At 37.7% G+C, this 20,576-nt stretch overlaps 2 protein-coding genes across 8 annotated transcripts in view; one reads left to right on the plus strand and one right to left on the minus strand.

Annotated features, from left to right (window-relative positions):
- LRRTM3 (leucine rich repeat transmembrane neuronal 3) overlaps nt 1-12,803 on the minus strand; it is an 82,638-nt gene extending 69,835 nt beyond the window's left edge. Inside the window, exons 1-2 of one of the 2 annotated variants that reach the window (XM_061448606.1) lie at nt 12,255-12,803; nt 10,401-11,932 (exon numbers count right to left, since the gene is read on the minus strand). In XM_061448606.1, the coding sequence (XP_061304590.1) occupies nt 10,401-11,932; nt 12,255-12,258 (1,536 nt within the window). In that variant the 5' untranslated portion in view covers nt 12,259-12,803. Of the gene's footprint in view, nt 1-10,400; nt 12,230-12,254 lie in introns of those variants that run through there. The other variant, XM_061448599.1, reaches the window with a different exon arrangement.
- Nucleotides 1-20,576, plus strand: part of CTNNA3 (catenin alpha 3) — a 513,803-nt gene that overhangs the window by 252,481 nt on the left and 240,746 nt on the right. The window lies entirely within an intron of this gene.

Raw genomic sequence — 20,576 nt, forward strand, 5'->3', positions numbered from 1 at the left:
GAAGCAGAATTTTGGTACCTGCCAGGTGAACTTTGTTGTCAGTTTTGGATACCCATGCTGCTGGATGTCTGAGAAAAGATTTGGGAACATGCAATACTTTTTCAGATGAACTGCTGGTATTGTGCAATAAAGTTATCAAATAGCTATAGGAAGCACTGCACAGAAGGTGTCTTAAATTTGAATCAACAGCAGATCACAGCTGGTTAGAATGTCCTACTGGCTATTCTGGGAGACCTGTTGGTTAGGGAAGAAGGTCATCTCTCTTGGAAATGACTGTTAAGCCCCAAATATGTATACAAGTACATTCATGAACAAGTTTATTTTGGTATCTTTCTCTGTTCATATTGGAGTGTTGACATAAATACAGAGCACTTTTTAAGTATATGAACTAGGTGGAAATAATGAGTGCTTGCATTAAATTCTTACTACAGAGCCTGTATGTAGGAGCATTTTCTTTTCATCATCTCATTAATGAGTTTGAGCCATTAACAGCTTAAAGTGCTGAATAAGGATTTAAATTTAATTGAAGTCCTCTGTTTGTAGCTGACAAAATGTATTTTACACACTCGATGGATGTAATTAGTGTGATGAAGCTTTAAACAAAATTGGCTTTGTTAAATTTAGAATCTGCCATGTCAGTTTATACATGAAGCCAAAGCATTAGTTCTGTGGCTTTGGTAAAATGCATTTAATTTTTATTATTATAATTATTATTATTACTGATATATAGGCATTTTTAATTTATGATACTGTTACAGTCCAAACACAGCATGCTTTCAGATTTGAGAATGCAGTCTATTATATTATGATTTCAAATTGGTTTATACTGCTATAATGTATCTCTTACACATCAGAACTCACTATTATATGCAATGGCTACAGCAAACCTGTATCATTTGGGTAGCAAGGAATTATGTGTAATTGTTTAAGTTACTGTGCCTTTACTGAGCTTCCATAAAAACAAATGTCCATGAATACTGCTGAACTTCAGTATATGCAAATTAAAGGCAACTGCATACCACTCACGCTCAGTTTCTCACTTTTACACCTACAATGTTACTGCCTTCTACTCAGCCTGATAGTCAGTGATTTCTCACTTTAAAATATTTCAAGGTTTGTCCTAAGAAAGGTCATATGCAAAAGTTAATAAAAATGTAGGAGACTGTTGAGACACCAGAGCTCTGTACTGCAGGTTTCCTTAAGCTGTAAAATAAACACTGGCTATAAGTTCAAACTCTCAGTGAAAAGAATGTGGTTACTGGCAATTATGTACAGACTGCCTCACAAAGCTTATTCCTTCCCCTGTGGCAAATAGTTTATTTTTGACATATGTATTTTAAAAATAGGAAGCCACTTATGCAAAATGTGGAAGGTATAAAGATTCTGATTTAGAATGTTAGCATTTTTCCCCCATATTCTCTGTGACTGTGACTTACTAAGAAAAATGCAAAACTATTTTTGTCTTGCCAGTGTCACTAGGGATGAATACGAATACGCTGTAAAAATGGAATATGAAGTAAATCTGTTCCTTAATGAAGGGCAAATTACTGGCTAGTAGTTGGAGCTTATGAACCCATATAATAATACTGATAGTTTTTGCTTCAGTCCCACATTTTGTAACAGTAGTGTAGCCTGGAAACTGTTGTTAAGGATAGATGCAAGTGGGAAAAAGTAAACATTTCATCCCAAAAGTACAAAGACTGTTTCTGATAGGTACAATTAGCCTTAGGAAAAGTAACCACTGAAGGGTTTCCATCCTTGTCTGTTGTGATTCTTTCTTGGAAGGCAGATAGTATGTATATTACATTGTGAGTCACAGGTGTAATAGCACATGAAATTAATTTTTGAGTTGGAAATTGCTATTACATGCAGTGTATATGTGTTCTGGATAGTACAGTGCATTTCGGGAGAAGCTGCCTGTATGAAGCTATGTAAAATGAAACCTCCACTGTTCTGAGAATATTACTCATTTTTTTTTCTTTTTAAGAAAAAAAGATGTTCCATATCTCAAACTTTGACTAAATATTTTTGTGTAAGATTACTATGACTGTTATTAGTGAGGAATGTGGGGAATAAACTCACCTGGTTAAAAAAAAACAGACTTCAGAATCCATAGCTGGTTTTTAAACCAAACTATAGGTAATTATTTTTCTGAGGTCAGTTAATTTTAACTGTGTGCCAGGAACTGGCATCAGTCTCTTCTGTAATAGATCAGAAGGCACTTTTCCAGTATATACCCTTTCCAATATACATTCCACCCAATGTTAATATGATGCATTTGCACATCATTGAGCCGCAAGTGCTTCTTTTCACTTGTAAAAAAACTTGCCAAAGTCTCTGGTTAGGTTCTTTTTTTTAAACTAGCTTAATGAAGCTGGTCAGAGCAGCTGGTCAGACCTTACACACAGTCTTGTTTGAATTTCAGAGTCTGGGCAGAAGGGGAGAGTTGCAGCTTTGAAAAGCTTTCCTATAGACTGTTTTAACCTAAAGAGCATAATCTATATAGAACTGAAAAATTAGTACCAAAACACTAATTAAGATGAAGTCTAATATGTTTTTTCAGTTTTAATCTAGTTTTCATTTTGTAAACTTTATTCCCTTTTTTATACTTTCATTATCTGCAGCTTATACACAACTTATCACAAGCCAAATAGATGTTCCTGCATGTGTTAAAAAAAACCCACAAGAAAACAGCAAACCAAAACCAAAAAAAGCAGCCAACAAGAATAATGTGTATGCTAGAATATATGTTATAAAGTCTGTACTTCAGAATAACAAATCTGTTTAAAATGGTTATATTTTCAGTGGCTCAGAGATTGCATGACTAATGTATTATTATGGCTTATTGTCCACACTCTAACAAAACACGTGTTCAGTCTTCACATTTCTTTCATCTACAGCTACTTTTAATCTTGAGGGCAATGAAGGGAAGAATTAAAAAGGCAACTAGGATGCCCAGCTTCCATTGGAGATCTTGTTTTGTACCTTTTGAATGTTTTGTGTCTGTTTTCTCCCCTGAGTTACAGCTAAACCAGGAAGGGGATAGTAATCTCATTACAATATTTTGAAGTTGATTTGTGAGTTTTGCAGCCTTTAAGGAAGTGAAAAATCTAAGTGCCTGATTTAAAATCAGAACCATGAATTCTACAGCACAAATTATTATAAAAACTAGTTAACTGGTATTCAGACATTCACTAAGTTGTTCCTGACCATAAAGGTCACAGAAGACCCTACACACAGAAGACCCAACAACACAACTTATGATTTGTCATGAAACACGAAATACATGCCAGGAGAATGTACTCAGCTAAAGCATTGTACATCTCACCAGTTAGCAGTATCATATTGTTCCTACAGATATTGCAAATGTACATACAAGAAACAACAAAGTAGTAAATTGAAATATATTTTGATTATTCCTCATCAGCTCAGTCTCACAATTTGAGAAAAAGGTGTCTTCTATTATAAGAAGTTTATTTTCTCCCTGTCATTAAGTTAGGTGAGAAATAAAAGTTAGAGAAGGGTTTTGTTTGATGTTTAGAGATGCCTAGAACCAGACAGTAGTAGTTATAAAAAAACAGATGTTTAAAATACTTCTAAGAAACGCACAAATATTTATTTAGCATTCCAGTTTTGCTTTAGAATGTGATTTTATATCCTTTAAAACTAGTTGTTTAACTTAAGGAAAAGTTGAGTAATCCTTCTTAACTTTTATCTAACACTGTAAGGTATATGCAGTCCTTTTCCTGAGTCTTTTCTCTTTTCCATCTCTCAGTATAATTATGCCCATGATTAGAGGTGCCCATAAAAATGCAAAGTTTTAGTATGCTCGTACATCACTATAGTGCAGGATATAGTGCAGGTATAATACATGACAAGTGTAGGAGGTAGTGATGGATTTCAAGTGAGAATAACTAATAAAGGCTGAGTTCATGGTGACAACTTCTGCAGGCTGCTGTCAATACCAACATGTTGAGGTTTTTTTTCTGTCAGCATTAAGCAATTAGCTTCCTGAGAGACCTAGCTAGTTAAATGTTTTGTTAGGTTGAAGAAGAAAAGGATTTGAACACAGAACTGAGCAGATGATTTTCTCAGTGGTCTAGTGAAGCAGTAAACCTTATAATGCATATATGTCTTTGTTTGGAGTGTAAACAGATGAGTAATTAGAATGTTTTATTTTCGTATGTCCTTATGATGAGGTTGGCTGCCACAGAACACTTTGAGAATTTGCAAGATTGAACTGTAATTATGAAGCCTTACATGATCTGAGTGCTACTGCTAGTAATGCTACTGAAATAATAGAAATTTGACATACAGTCAGGAGTTTAAGCTGTGAAACATGGCCAATGTATTAGTCACACAGCAACACAGGAGAAAATGGTTTTAGTGGTTAAGGTGACACATGTGGAGGCTTGTTGGAGAACTCTTTCAAGTTTACATCTCCAGTCATTCAGTTTCTTCTTGGCAAGCAAAAGAGTTTTGAAAAACAGTAGGAAGCTGTAAGTAAAGAATGAGATATTTTGTTTTGCTAAAGAGCTTGCTTGATTTCAGTAGCAAAGAATCTGAAACTTGTAATTTTTCCTATGAATGTTAAATATTTCTTGTAATAACATCAGTAAATTTCATAAAGTTGTTTAGAAAGAAAATAGGGATTAACTGCCCCTTTGTTCCTTCTCAGTAAACAATGCTCATTCTTGCATTAGGATGCTAGTGCTATGGTCATGATAGTCTAACAATACAAGCAAAATAGGAACTATAGGGATGTGATTTCTGTGATGAGTTGGTTATATAAAGGATTCTGCCTACTATTTGAAAATCTTTGTATTATTGCTTTTATGATGTTTGTGCTCATTCTAAATGAGATTTGCAGTTTCTCTGATAAGTAAAACATTGGCCATAAACTAGCCATCCCCAACTCTTTTGAATAAACTCCTTTATTACTTTATGACCTCCTTGGTGATCTGTTCATAGCTCACTCTGGTTTTACCACTTATGCACCTTATTGTGGTCCATTCACTGTTATGCCAAGAATTAGTTTGGCTGTAACCCTGAGAATCACATCAAAATCTTATATTGTACCACTGTGATAACACCCATTCTAGAAAGCCTAGCTAGGAATAAAAATCAAAGCCACATAACATGGACAGATAGGTGACCTCCAAACACACCTAAGTAAATAAGACATTAAAAATTCAACTGCATTCCATTCAGTGCAGAGTGCAATGAGTTCTTATGCATCTTTTTAAGGGTAGTGAAATCTGTCATCAATAGAGCTGTAATCCTGATTTAATTCTTATGTTACTCACTCTGGTTTAAAATAACTGCCAGTAACATTGGCATAGAGTTACTCGAAGAGGCTAAAGTAGTTGCCACAAAACATACCAGAGGTGCTGCAAGGAACCTTTCCCCAAGCAAATGCACTGCATATTTATGTTCCTGGTGAGTTTCCCCTTGCTTGAGTTTACTATTGCTTGTGAATTTGATCTTCCATCATTTGCTTCTTGTCTCGTTTGTCTCTTGTGTGTTTTTGCGATGAAGCTGTTACTTTAACTTGTTCCCAGGTGGGGAGTGCCCTACCTTTTAACGTCTAATAAGATTTTTCTGTCATTACTGTAAAAAGAAACAATCATTTTTGTATTTTTTTTTAATCTTTGCTGTTAGGAAGCTGAATGATTAGTTTGCGTTTATAGTATCTTAAAGTCACTTAGTGGTGTTTTATAAGTAATAAGTTCTAAATCAGTGGCCACAAATTTGTTACAGCTCCTATCCTAGCTCACTTATTATGTGTTTCTTGCTTTTTACTGAAAGTAGTAACTTACACACAAGATAGACTATTTCTTGCTAGCATTCATCTACTCTTATTTTCTCCACTTACTCACTGCATTCAAGTTATGACTCCTATACATGGATACGGTTGAATGTATGCTGAAAGGATTTGATGCTATTACCTTGTGATACGGAAGAATGCAGAGTAAGAGCAAACACATCTGTGTGAATTGATCTAGACAATAGATACCTGTGATTAAGCTAACTACCCGCTGGATGTCACTATTGTTCCACGGAAATTCATCTGAGAGAATATTTATCTAGAGTTGCCTGGCTGACCGCAAAGACCATTATCTTGCAGCAAACCGAAAATTTCTAATTGTGTTTGCAGGAATATTGTACATTTATGTTCATCTTGAAACTGCATTTTATATCAAGGTTCACTATTTCATAATAATAATAAAAAAAGCATTGCGAAACCTTAAGCTGTGATGACTGTGTAAGTGCAGATAGTGAGTAACAAAAACCTACCAGCCAGCAGAGAAGCTTGCATTTATTATACTCAAGCCACTTGTTCTCATTATTATTCTCTTACTCTGCAATTGCTGGAGGTAATCTCAACACACTGAATGAACATTACCAGTCTCCTTGAATTTGCTTGGTACATTAGTTATTTTCGTTTCCCAAAGACCTGCTTTCTGTGTGGTTTATTATTCTGAAATACCCCTTGAATATTACAGGAGCTAAGTCATTTATTTGAGAGGCCAAGTGGTCCACTGGCTAGAAGGATGTCCTGGTGTGAGGAGACTGGATTATATTCTCAGTACTCAACCTGTACTTGAGCAAATTACCTCAAATCTGTCATGTTTATTTGCCATCTTCTGTCTTCTCAACATACCATATAAACATTTAATGTGAGAGATTGTTCAAAGATGTTTGTACAGTGTCTAGCAGAGGAAGTCCTGATTTATTTTAAGATTTTTGGGGTGCCACACTAAAGTGGAACAGTTTTGTGTGGTGATTCCAACTATTTGTCTTAACGTTGTTTAAATAAATGTAGACTGCAAAACCAATGAAAATGAAAACGGGCATGGAAGAGTAACTGCACTTTGTCTGTGTCTTTAAAAGCTCTGGTCTTCAAGCAGTAGCACCAGAACAGAAGCTGATTAAAAAACCAAACCAAACCAAACCAAGAAACAACCAAAGCCAACACACACAAAAAAAAATAAAAACCAAACAAACAAAACTCTCACCACAAGCCAAACCCAAACCCCCCCCAAAAACCCCAAACATAAAAAGCCCAACACAACATAGCAAACCCCAGACACCTTCAAAACACATTCTTACTCTTCTAAACTTGGAATATGTAGGCAGCATCAGAGCCGTTAAAGGATAGCCAGGTCAGTGGGATCAGAACTCTACATATCTGCTGCCTAAACTGGGGAGAAGCAAAGGAAAAATTTCTTCTTTGGAATCTTTGAGGCTTTAACAGTTTCTATTCAGGAAAGGGGCAGCCTTTCATAGGGACTGAACATTGCCCAGATAAGACCAGGTTGTTCCCTGCAAGATTATTAGAATTTGTGACTCTGGTGGCCTAGCCACCCAAAACAAGTCACTTCTATAGTGTTTAATGTGAGAACGATGAGACCAAGTTTAGCTATGTTCATGTAGTCTTTGCACAGATGAAAACATGGAGTTTGTAATGTACATTAACATGCTATGAAGCAGGTTTAAAATCTTTTCTGAGCAATAGCCACTAGAGTGGGTTTAAAAAACCCAGCTCGCAGGCCTCAGTCTGTGCAAGAGGATTTGAAGAGTTATATTGGGCATCTTTTTTGTTGTGTAGGCAGTGGTTTCATTATCAATGACTATAGCAGCAATTAGACATTAATCTGTGTTCATTTGTTATGTATTTGGAAATTCATGAAAAGTGAATCTGTAGTTTTTTCAGGCAATAAATGAATTAGTTGTTCTGAGCATGTCTGTGCTTGAATATAGACATGCTGGATTTTCATTGTTATTATCCATCTATGATTAATGACATACTGGCTTTATTTTCTTTTTCATGCTCATAATTAAATATTTTTTCCAAGGGAGCTAGTACTAATTTTACAGGTATTGTTTTCCGTAGGAGGTTATGGATTGGCTCCTTCTGAGTATTGTTATGGTCAGGACAATGCTTAAAGAAACATAGAAGAAAGCATGTAAAGTCAAACTCAGTTATGTACAACTCATTCACAATAACACTCCAGTAACAAGTTTTAAAAGATATATTGAATGTTTTCAAATAGCAAAAATTCTAAATTAATAGTATGAAATCATTTAAATTATTTTCTGATTGCAGTTAGCCCTCCCTAAACTAAATAGCAGATTTTTTCTGTTATTTTTATATATATACACAGACACGTGTGTGTGTGTGTGTGTGTGTGTGTGTGTGTGTGTGTGTACATATGTATATATAATGTATGTGTGTTTTAGGACAAATACGTCTTGTTTTGGCTGTACCTAATATTAGTCACCACTGCAGAGATTAAATCATTTAGAAGTATGGAGATGGTTCTTAACACAAAGTTTACGGCAAAATAATCCTTCAGTACAGAGATAACCAAGACCTGCTGGTAGAAAACGGAATCCCATAATAGGAAAGATAATTTGATGTGTATTGGCTTCTTACACAACTTTCAAGGTGTAACTCATGTTAAAAATCACAGCCTGCTCAGTGCTGGGAAAGCATCTCAGGCATTTGCATTATTCATTGTGTGGGATCTTCTTTGTACTCAGTAAAACAGGGTCTCAGTGTTCCAGGGTTCAGTACAGTCTCAAGCTTCTACTCTTGGCTATTTCTTCACTACAGTCCTTGGAAATGAGAATGTTTTCATTATATGAAGAAAACAAAACAATCCCCCTTAAATGTATTAGTTCTTTTCAAGAGATGTGTTCTAGCTTTGTTTGCAATGGTATCTCACATATTTCAAGGTAATTGGCTGTGATTAGGTTCTTTCCAGTAAAAATTCAGAACATTTTGCTAAGGTTTTGCTTTTTCTAATCTGCTGCAGTGAAGATGCTTTGTAGAAACATTCCCTCCCAAGTGATTGAAGACATGCAGTTTACTAAGCCAAATCAAGTCACAAAATAATTAGATTACTGACTTGCTTCTATATAGGTGCCACTGTATTATTTCAAGAATGAAACATACACACACCCTCCTTAACCCCTTCCTGGTAGTCAGAATAAGAGGTATGATTTATTTGGAAATCTGGGGGATGTTATATTCTTATGCAGCCAACACAAATACATGACTTCAGGAAAGGGAGGGCAGGGAGTAGCTGTGTTATAAGTCTGTATTTTTGAGAATCACTGATGAATGACTGCGCATTAGAGATGAACATCTGTGAATTCTGTAATGATGTTAGGGTTTTGCTAAGAGAGAAAAATAATTTGTCACTGATTTCTTTAAGGATTTTTGGATGCACTCAGCTCAGTGAGTACCCAATTTTCTCTGAAAGCCCTTTGCAGTTGTAGTATTTCTAAAATGTACTGTTTGTCTTTGTAAGTAATGAAGATTTATTTAGTTATTAGAGGGACAGTGTGCAAAACACATGACAAAACCCTGAAAAGCTCAGCCCAGCAAATAAAAAGAAATAAAAGAAAATTACAGATTTAATGGTTTCCTCAGCTACATAAATGTCTTTGACAGTCTTGAAAAGCGAATTTCTAATGAGCACCGAAACAAATGTGTGCAGGAAGTGGTCTTGCTTTTGCTGCTGCACATTTGAGTTCCTCTAATTGCATTAATAAGGAATTTCTACTCATTTAATGAATGCCTTTTTGACTGCTTTCTGAAAGGCAACTGGATGTAGGGGATAAACACTGGCACCTTTTATATGAAGTCACATAAACAGGTTTCAATTACTTGTTATCGGCCCTAAAACACTGCATTATAATGCAGTTATTTTTATTTTAAAATGTTTATTAAGTCTAGGCTTCCCTCTGCTTTGCTTTTGATGTGATACTTCATATCCTAAGACAGTGCTTTAACTCCCCACTGGCTTTTTGTTACAGCTTGTGTTGGGCAGAAATAGGACATTCTTTCAGAGCTGCTCCTGCACCATCTCTTTCCTCAGACAACTCAGTATTCATATGATGCTACAGTACCTGGGTCTTTAGTTTGGTCTTGGTTCAAAAGGTAAGTTTCAGAGCAAAGGCTGGGGTTAGGTGTGTGTGTGTGGGAGGGAGGTGGGAAAGGGGGACAACTGAGCTTGATCACCAATTCCCCCCTTGTTGTAATTTTAATCCCTACATAGAGGCACAGTCGCTGCAGGTGCAGTGGATTACTTACGAAAGAAGTTTTCTATTTAAAAACAAGAGAGACTTTAATGAATTCAGGAGAGGGTTTGTACAATAGGTATTGTATTAAACCAGAGCTCAGGCTTCACATTGATTACGGTATTTAAATTTCAATGAGTTGCTTATGTATGAGAGTAAAATGACCAGTATTATGAATGTACAAAAGAGAGACATGGAAGAGCTGTGCCAGAAAAGTGAGAAAAACGTTCCCTTTATAGTCCCTAGAGTTCAATAAAGCACCACTATTTCCCAGCTTTTAAAAGCTCTTTTATCACAATGGTTCATACCTCACATTCCCTGGAGCCTGATTTGTTATACGTGCAGGGTCCTGTTCCATTCAGCAGCATCTCAGTGGTTTCAGTGTTGGTAGGTTTGTAATCTACATAAAATTCCTGTGTGCTTGGAGTCATTTGCTTCAGTGACTGTCTTGTCTTTTTCCTGTGCCTTCGCATGAGGGAGCGCTGCTGCAGCTGCTTCATACTGGCTGGGTAACGCTTCCATGACACATAGATTACCAGCAGGATCACAAGCACAGACAAGAAAAGGGCTACACTGCCTGCTATGATTTTATGGAAGGAGATATGTTCTGTGTCGTGCGCAGGTTCAGAGCTGGATTCAGTGGCTCCAATAGTGGGGGGCAGAGGGGGCTTGCTGTCATGTTTAGGCCTGGTGAGTTTTGGTTTAAACGTTGGCTTTGGGAGAGCTCGTGCTAGTTCAAACCTTTCTGTAGTACTTTTGCCACAGATGCTGTAGTTTTTCACTGCATCAATAACATTCACCCCTTGCAGCTCTTTGGGGCTGGCACAAATAATTGTATTTTCCCTCAGCCCTTTAAAACTTTTAAGCCAGTTTACCAGGGAGCAAATGTTTCTGCTGCATTCCCATATATTCCCAGAAAGACTGATGTCATTGAGAGATATCCAAGAATCCAAAATTTCTTGTCCAATAAATGTGAGCTTGTTTGAATCCAGGTTGAGGCGCTGTAAATTGGGCACACACTGAAAAACACTAGGTCCACTGAAAGCTTCTATTTCATTGCCAGATAAATCAAGTCTTTGTAATGAGCTCCAGGTCCAGGACATAGTTTGTCCTATCACACTGATTTTATTCCACTGTAAATAAAGGTTTTGAAGGCTGACTAGCCTTGGAAAAAGTGCCAGGTTGAGCTTAGAAAATTGATTGTGCTCCAGATGCAGCTCTTTCAGTCTGATCATGCCTGCAAAGACATTCCTTGCTAAACTTCGGATGCGGTTATAACCCAGGTCCAACAGTTCAAGGTTTCTACAATCTTGAAATATTCGAACAGGGATGGTTCTTAGGGAATTGGACCGCAAATGTAAACTCAGTAGCTTCCTTAAGCCCCTGAACTGTTCAGATCCCAGAGACTGCAGCTGATTGTATGACAGATCCAAATTCCGGAGATTTGACACAGGTCTGAAGGTATTATTAAGAAAATAGGAGATTCTGTTGGAACTCAAGATCAACTCTTTTAGTCTGCGTATTCCACTGAAAGCATTTTCGTCAATATTGCTGATGTGGTTATGGTCTAAATAGAGCCAGGTGAGTTGATTAAGACCTTTAAATTGATTGTATTTTAGTTTTTGGAGGATGTTATATCGAAGGGACAAACCTAAACAACCAGCAGATATACTTGAGGGAATCTCCTGCAATTTCTGAGATTCACAGTATACCATTTTGCCTTCACACCTACAGCCCTTAGGGCATCCTCGTTCAGCAGAAGAAAGCATTGTCAGTAATACAGTAGGGGCTATTACCAGAGCTACAGCTGATCCGCTCAGTAGCCTAATTACATTGAAACCTGGAAATAAAAACAACTTAGAAAAGTTATCCCCCCACACATCAGTCATTTCTTTCAGTCATGCTAAAATCTTTTATTTCAACAATCATTTAAAAATCCCTAGCTCGACTCAACTACTTTTCACACTGTTTTCTTTACTCAGATTTTTTTTAAAGAATACCTTTATAGAAATACTGAAAAACAGCTGGGTAAAAGATGTAATCCCTAATCAATTTAACTGTAATAACAAATCATATCAAGGTAAGTCTATGGAATAGTTAAAGCACAGACTATGCAGTGACTATGAACTATATATTAAAAAAAAATAACATGAAAAACATACCCATCCTTTGTGTTGTTCAAAGGTCGTCCTTAGGTCTTTTGTTTTTTGCTTAGTGTGCCACAAGCATGGCAGCCCCTGTCAGCTGCACTGTAGTGAGTCAGGGCTCGCTGACACCCGGGAAGAAAAATTGGACCCCTTGGGAGATGGACCGATTTTGGAACATTATTCTTTGCCAGCCATGTAGAATACTCCAAGAATAAATCAATCCCAACACAGCATTTGCAGCAAAATGTCAGATTCTTCCTAGGTAATAGGATCTTCATGGATATTACGTTTTTGCATCTTTAGTTAGGAACCTGGCTTTTAAAATATCGTTTTATAGGAAAGCATGTTAAATTCCTCCAAGCACCATTTAGCAATCTGAATTCACACATCTGTATTCCATAGCACAGCAGTTCCCTTACTTAGTACCTGGTCCAGCTAGGAAGCTGCTTTGTAGCATAGAAGGTTGAATAAGCCCGTACAACGAACAAGCTCTGCTCACTTCTGCATACTGTCATTCTGAAAGCTCCGTCCGACTGTTGCTTTGGTTTCGGCGAATGCAGTCTTATGTAAAGCTGCCCCCAGTGGTGAAGAATATTATGGGCATGTGCAGAAATGCCCTCCTTTTATCCTGCAAATGAGTAAGCTCTGCTGGGAAGAGTGACTGTTCACAGTGACTAATAGAAGCAGAATGGGCAGCATTGATGTAAACTAGTGAGGTGTGCTGAAAGATCCAAATCCTCTTAGTCTCTTCTGCTGTTTGTGAAAGCTGTTTTGCATCTTTGAACTTAATAGCTCAGCATGCACTGCCAAGACTTTTGTCTAAAGGGCTAACATGACATTGGTAGGACATAGATAAAAATTTTCACTCATAAGGGTTGTTGGGGATTTTTTTTTCTTTTTTTTCTTACTACATTTGATGTGTCCGCATGACCTTTTTGCAATAACTCACTATTTTTTAGTGAAGTATCAGCCCTCTCAGCGTGTCTCTTATCAAGTGTTTCTGCGGGGACACTATATTTTACAACATGAAAAATGTTTTGGAGCTGACATTTTGCCTTTTTGCTTTTTTCTTCTCTGTTAAAAGGCACAGTGCCAGGAGGTTAGAAGAGAGTATTGTGCTCATTTATTTCCCAACTTGCTGTCACTTTGTTCCACAGCACTAACACTTCAAACGCAGCCTTCTGTAACCCTTACGATATAGGGACTAAGCAGCTTGGTGTAGTACCTTAATCAGGTGAATTGCATTTACTATAATTTATGACGTTTACAGGATTTTATGTGAAGGTAAATATGCAGAGGGTTTTTTTAGGTGTGTGATTCTGGGCAGTCCTTAAACATCACAGAAAGGGCTGCCTTCTCTTTCCTTACTCCTCCCTTCTTTCCTGCATGTAGTAGAGAAAGGACACATCCTCTTGTCTGTGTAGAGCAAAGATAAGATGGCATTACAGCAAATGCACCATGCTGGCAATCCTTCACCAAGAAATATGTGATCAGAGATGATGGTGGGGAAATATAAAATCATGGCTTGTTATTGTGCAGGAATAGTCTAGAGCCTGAAAAGAAGTATGCTGCTCGTTAGAAGAGGAGTACAGATTATAGTCCCTCAAATGCAACCAGACAGCTCTGAGAACTGCTTTTCCATTCTGAGGCATAATCCTTACTCCTTGGAGTAATGTGCTTTGACTTTTTCCCTACTATTCACTGCTGTGAGCATAGAACTTAAAATGAGGTGAAACCTGAAATTTTCCACACATTAAAATGCCAACATTGCTTGGTACTTACTTAGTCTGTGAATGACTTAAGGTTTAGAGTAATCCCACTAGTATTAATGCACCTATCCATAGTGCCTAAATTAGGAGCACTGTCACCCCTGGCTAACAGGTGTAAACATCTTTCATGTGAGTCAGAAATACATACCTGTGTCAAGGCACATCCTGTGAAAATTCTCCCCTTTGGGTCAGCTCTGTGGAGATCAAAAGGGTTAACTCCATTAATCTCTGTCACTGTCACCATCTCTCATTCTCTACTACAGCTTGTTTCTGGCACTTAGATCTATCTGTAGGGTTGAGGAGCCAACAAGGAAATGACTGGGAGCTGCGATAGTCTGGAGAGCTGTTCTGCTGACAGCAGTGTTACATGTCAGTCCTGGTGCACTTGTAGGCTTTGGGGTCTCTCTGTACTGGATGGAGCAAGACTGACAGTTTCAGAAGACAATTCAGACCTTTGGTAAGCCAATTTGCCTCTTAGAACTGCTGCTCTTCCTCTGTTGACAGTAGAGGTACTTGTAAGAAGTAAACTCTTTATTGACATGACTCAATTAGGTTCCTAAACTTAGATGGCATGAAACTAGGTCTGCATCTTCATCTGGTTCAAACACAGCATGTAAAGCTTCAGATAACGTCCAGATTCTTTTTTCTTAAGAGTTGGTGCTACTCAGTATACCAGCTCATTCTGCGCCTTCTGCCCAAACTTTGTCTAGTCTCTGAATTTTCCTCTTTTGTTTTCTCTCCCTCCTCCATCTTCATGTGGAGTTAACAAGTAACTTCTCTACCACGATGAGTCAGCAGAGCTTCAGCAGCTCTTCCAGGGTTTTAATAATTGCCAGTATAATACTGGACAAATAAGAGGGAACAGCCACTCTTTTACCATGAGTTATTTTCATTTTTCTGAAAGGGGTGAGACATCAAGAGATGAACAGAGAGAGCATTAAATTTATGTTAATGGATTGCCAAATTGAATTTTCTTTACCGAGATCCTTTTTGAATTACACAAGCAGAAAAAGTGCCAGTGTCTGATAAACAGGTTTTGAAAATTTCATTTCTGTATCTTCATACAGCTGAATGGATTCTTTTCAAATTGTGGAAATAAAGCTGTGCCCAGTAGGAAATATTCATACGAAATTTCAGGCCAGTCCAGCCATATTATAAACTACGAAAAATAGAAAATTATGTTAAAGCTGCATTTTAGATAACTTTTGTAAGTTGTTTAATCTTTGCCATGTATCAACCCCACCTTATATAGGTGTGCAACCCCATTGCACAGAGGCCAAAGTAGTTAACTTCTCTTATGGATAAGCTAGTTTTCATTAGACGTAAAACTACAATTCCTGAGTGCCTAAAATGCAGGAGTCTGTTGAAGGCTTGGTGTGAATGTAACTGTCTTCCATGTAAGTTTGTATGTATTCTTGCGCACAGTTTATATTTTGGGATTTCAGCCTTAGACATAAATTGAGATGCCACAGAACCTGTGAAGCTTATTAGTTTTGAGTTGTATACTTCCATGATCATTCCAACTTGGTTTGGGGGGATTTCATAGAGAGGGAAAATGGCATAGATCAGAAAATACTTGTAAAAATGTGTACGTGAATATGTCTTAACATTTATGCAGGTGAAAAATGATGTGTTGGGTGGAGCCTGTGATGAATACATTGTTTTCTTTATTAGAATGACAGACAAATAAAACTCAAAGTTGTTTGGAAATGGTGTACTATCCCAAGGTAGTGATGGACTAGATTTTCCTCTTGTTACTAAACTTTCAATAGGTTTTCTGCCTGGAAATTGTTCTAGATGGATTTCACAATTACCTGATTTTGTAGTAATTTGCTTTTAGTTTCATGATTGATTTTAGTTTTGCTTATATAGTTAAATTCTAATATATTTTCTTTTTCCATTAATTGTGGCTGTGGTGTCTGTACTTAAATGCAACTTCCCTGTGGAAAGCTTAACATGAACTGCAGCTGGAATAGTAGAAAGTGAATCAGAAGATGACATACACAGTGAAAGCTCTGTTCCTCCACAGAGCTAGTTTGGAATTTAAACATTTTGAAGAAGAAAGGGGAAACAGCAAATCTTGCAGTTTTCAGGGTTATGAGAAAGCACCTCTAATGACCAGGTACATCTGATTGCTAAGTACATTTGAAAAAGGGGAGTGACAGAATGATCAGGCTCCAGTAGAATGGGGATGAAGGGTGCAGGGAAGAGTTATAAACTTCCCAAAGCCTAGGGAACCAGCAGTTATGAGACGCTGGTGAGATTCACATAAATCAGCATTCAAAGCCCTCCCTTGTTCTGTCACTTGCTTCTCATCAGCCTTCCTCGGGACATTTCATGCTTACTCTTTACAATGCAGTGCTTGTTCAATCATATTGTTACCAAAAAAAAAAAAAAAAAAAAATCCATTTCTGTTACTCCCATAAGAAATCCATTCAGAAAAGCAGTATGATCTTTTCTAGCCACACTGCGCTATGTTCTTAGCGTACAAACTTCAGAATTTTGACTTCTGGATACATCATTTTTCTGTTCACAGGTAGAGCTCCTGGGTCTAGAAGTGCCTTTATGTGTGTAATTGCATGATCCTTTGGAGAACCATAGTTAACGAGTGCTGCACTGTATTCTTTTTGGTTTATGAAGTGGCAACATATGCCTTTCCCTTGGCTTTATTTCACTATAAAGAAACTAGGAGTCAGCTGGGTTAGCAATAGTAGTTTGTTCTAAATGGTACTGTAGCATGCTACTGTATCATTAAGAGTAGATAAGTCTAATAAAATGTGTTTGCAATTTTTGAGCCAGTGATTAAATGAACCTGCTGTTCCATGAGGATCAGATTAGAGCTGGGGGAGTATAAGTCCCAGTGTAAATATCAGAGCGTGGGAAGACAGAGAGGAAACTCAGGATGCAGGGTTTGCTAAAGGCAGATATAAGTGGTGGGAAGTGTGGGAAAGCCAGGTTCAAGGAACATGCAGGCAAGGGAAATTGAGGCAACAGAAAATGCTCTGAAGAAACAGGGAAAGAGGACTAAGAACAGGGAGGGTCTTATCTGTACTGACCTAAAGGGCCATGATGATAAAGTGGTAGATGGATAAATGAAAATATACCCTTGCTCTCCTGCTAGGAGCAGTTAGCTTTGCAAGGCTTCCCCTGGCCTCTAAAAGGATCCCACATTATGAATTCTGTGATAAGGTGAAGGAACATTTGAAGCTGAATAGGAGCCGTGCCCCCTTTTTTGGAGTCAATAAACTCCTTAACATCCGACTGCTTGTAGACGACATCAGGGACACATCTGTCAGTTTCTGTGTACCAGGAGGATTTCCTCAGTGCTGTGCTTCTTCACAGGGCAACACAGGCTATCGCTTTCCTCATGCACAGTTATACAGTGTTGAATAAAGAAGCTTTTCCAGCTGTACGGTTTTGTTTAAATCTGTACATTGTGGTTGGGTCACAGGGGTCTTTAAGCTGTCCCAGGGTAGATAATATTGCATATAAGCCTACAACCTTTGTTCACGGCATCCAGTGACTACATCTTTTGGATCCTATCATAACTCCTGTATGCTTAATGAGGCATCGGGCACTCAGCTGTTCCCTGATTGACTTTTTGTCCTATGGTTTTGAAGCTGTTTGAAGGCAAGCAGCCTGTGCTTCTCTCTCACCCTCTGGAGACATGACTGCATGGGATGTAAAGCTGTTATTTTACTTACTCTCTGAAACTGATAGGTGCCACTTATGTTTCAAGGGATTTAGTGTTGATTCATTCGGGCTTGTCCTCCAGCATCTTCGTGAAAGGTGAGTATGAGTAGAAGCAACAGAAAGCAAATGATCATCACTGAAGTAAACTAAATTACTTACGTCTTACACATAGTGCTAGCTTCAACCTGCAGAGCATGAATGATGCCGTAAGTGTCCTGGAGGTGTGTAGGTGCAAAATGAAACACAGTCTTATTGGCCTCTGCTTGTGACCTGCCTGTAATCTCTGTGAAGAATAAACCCAAGATTGTTGTGGATGCTTCCCACTCTTTTATGGGCCAGGATGCCATTGCTGGAAGCGTGCCTACTGTTTTATTGTCCAGGCAGCTCATACGGTGTTTATGTAGCCTAAACTATTCAGAAACCCTTAGATGTCAGAAAGTATGCTTGTCTATAGAGTATATGATTTGTTCTCCTAGGGGTATCTGACTTCTACCTTGCTGTAACAATTCTGCATATGCATCAGTGGCAGACTATGATAAATGGCAAAGGTAGTGAACTTAACTCCCAGGGGAGCCAGATTAACGTGGACCCCTAGAAAAGTTTTGTTCATAGAGAGCTATCTAATGGCTGCAACATCAGGCTGGAGGCATTGTGTAACTGAATTCAAAATTGCAGCCTGGTCCCAGCAATGTGACATCCCTGGAGCAGCCCTGTGCTGCCATGTGAAGAATCAGAGGAGATGGGGAGCAGCTGGTTTCAGAACATGCACCCATGTGGCCCTTGAGGCTCCATTTGGTATCACAGGCTGCTCCAGTCTCTCATCGGCTGAAGAGTAAATTACTTTCCAATCATCAGGTTGATGAGCAGCAAAACGGAGGAGTGCGGGTCTTTGATCTGTCAGTAAGACTGAAGAGAAAATCATGGGGTTGTTCAGGATATTGGAATATTTGGCTCTATCTCATAGTCTATCTGGAACTAGTGTTATGAGCAATTTAACTATGGGTTGGTGGAGCATATGCATGCACAAAACCACATTTTCTTCTTTGAACAATGAATTGGAAAACTGCAGGCATCCTCCAGTGAAGTTTTCCTTTAAATGGGTATGTTTCAATAGAAGATTTATATAAATACATGTTTTCTGACAGAAAGAGACTTTATTGGGGGAAGAAAAAATAATCCTGACAGTGTCCATTCTGGACAGAGGGAAAGGAGGGTGTTCTGAGCATGTCCTGTCTTATTGGTAAAAACAGGAACATTTGACTGAGGAATAATGAAGTGGTAGTAGTGTCAGTAATAAGGCCATTTTGACAGTGTTTTTTTTTTTCCACCGAATCCTAGACTTTTGCAGTCTTCAATTTTGATGTGTAGTTAAAACCCTCAGGGCTAGCCTTTCCTCCTCAGCTGTTCTCTCTGCCTTCATGCCTTTGCCTAAAGTTTCTCCTTGTTATCTGCTATCCTACGTATGCTGAGGAACAAATACATATACGTATATGTGAGGAACAAATATTTGTCAGTTGCTCAGCTGTACAGTGCATGTTCACACGTGTTCTTAGGAATTTCAGACATTCCCTATTATGCATTTCATTAGTTGCTCCTTGGTTTTCCAAACTAAACTGCCTTGGTATCTCACTATATGCTGAAGCTGTAGAGTTCAGGTCAGCATGGGAATATCGTCTGCTGTGGCTCTTTGCTGGAGGGATGCAACTGACAAGGACTTTCATTATAGGGAAGTCATGACATCCACATCATATCAAAAGACATTAAAAATCTTATCACTTGCTTTCCAAATTTCAGCTTTTATTCTGATTTTCTTTTGGTCTTAGTATCTCCACTTATGAGAGAAGGGATAGTGACATTTAATTATCCTATAAGTTGATCAGCATAATAGATGACTTGCTTTGCTTTTTGTCTGACACTGGTTACTATCAAACATGTGTCTTTTCCATCTTAAGCCATCTATTACTTTTTGGACTTCCAACACAACTTATTCCATATCTGTTGTTGCTCTTATTACTTGCTATTGGTATAATTTATTTTGATGCACTTTTTTTGATCTAGAATGATGAAATAGTAAAGTTCCATGTGAGGAAAATATCATTGTGAAATAATGGAAAACAGGCTTTTTTTAAAATGCAAAATTATTTTAAATCTTTGATTAATAAAGCTTGTCAACTTCTGTTCACTGCAGGACCTTTTTTTTTATGTTACAAGAGTACTAAAACTATTTTGAAATCTGCTGAATATTGCCTGTAATTTTCCATGTAAAATTTATGATGGGTGGCTAACATTTTTCAGCTAGTTGAAATAAAACGTATATATACACAGCATTTCTTAGGATCAGACTTACATTAGTAGGTAAGACAATTGTTCTTGTACTCCCTAGTCTTACTGCTCTTCAGTGCAAACAGTAATACAGGTGTAAGCAAGTCAAGAATGCAGAACAGTTTGATTTCATTTGACCTGTTGAAATATTCTTAAATAATTCCCATTTTCTCATTTCACTTGCTCATGCATGAACAGCTCTACAGGGAAAAACACATTCTGTCTTACCTCTATTAGGACTCATGCTTGGACTCAAGTGTGGTATTCTGAGACTGTGATTTCAAATCAAAAGACAGGCGGAGTGATGTGTTATTACACAGCATTAGTAACATTTTGAAGAGAAAACTAAACATGACAGTTGAGCAGATTTGCAACTGAAAGAGAAAAACATGAACAAAGTTAAGAAGCATATAATTATGTTCATTCACACTGTGACTAGCATAAAAATGATTTATTCCAAATGGTTACAGTTGCATGTTTAGTCACTTCCTTCCCTGGCTTCAGCCTAATTCTGTTTTCTGGCATTTGCCTGCAAAAAATACATGTTTGTTCT

This window comes from Pezoporus flaviventris, unplaced genomic scaffold, assembly GCF_033815535.1.
Source record: "Pezoporus flaviventris isolate CSIRO_AGI_PZ_B2104156 unplaced genomic scaffold, CSIRO_AGI_Pfla_v1 ptg000001l, whole genome shotgun sequence".
NCBI classification, from domain to species: Eukaryota; Metazoa; Chordata; class Aves; order Psittaciformes; family Psittacidae; genus Pezoporus; species Pezoporus flaviventris.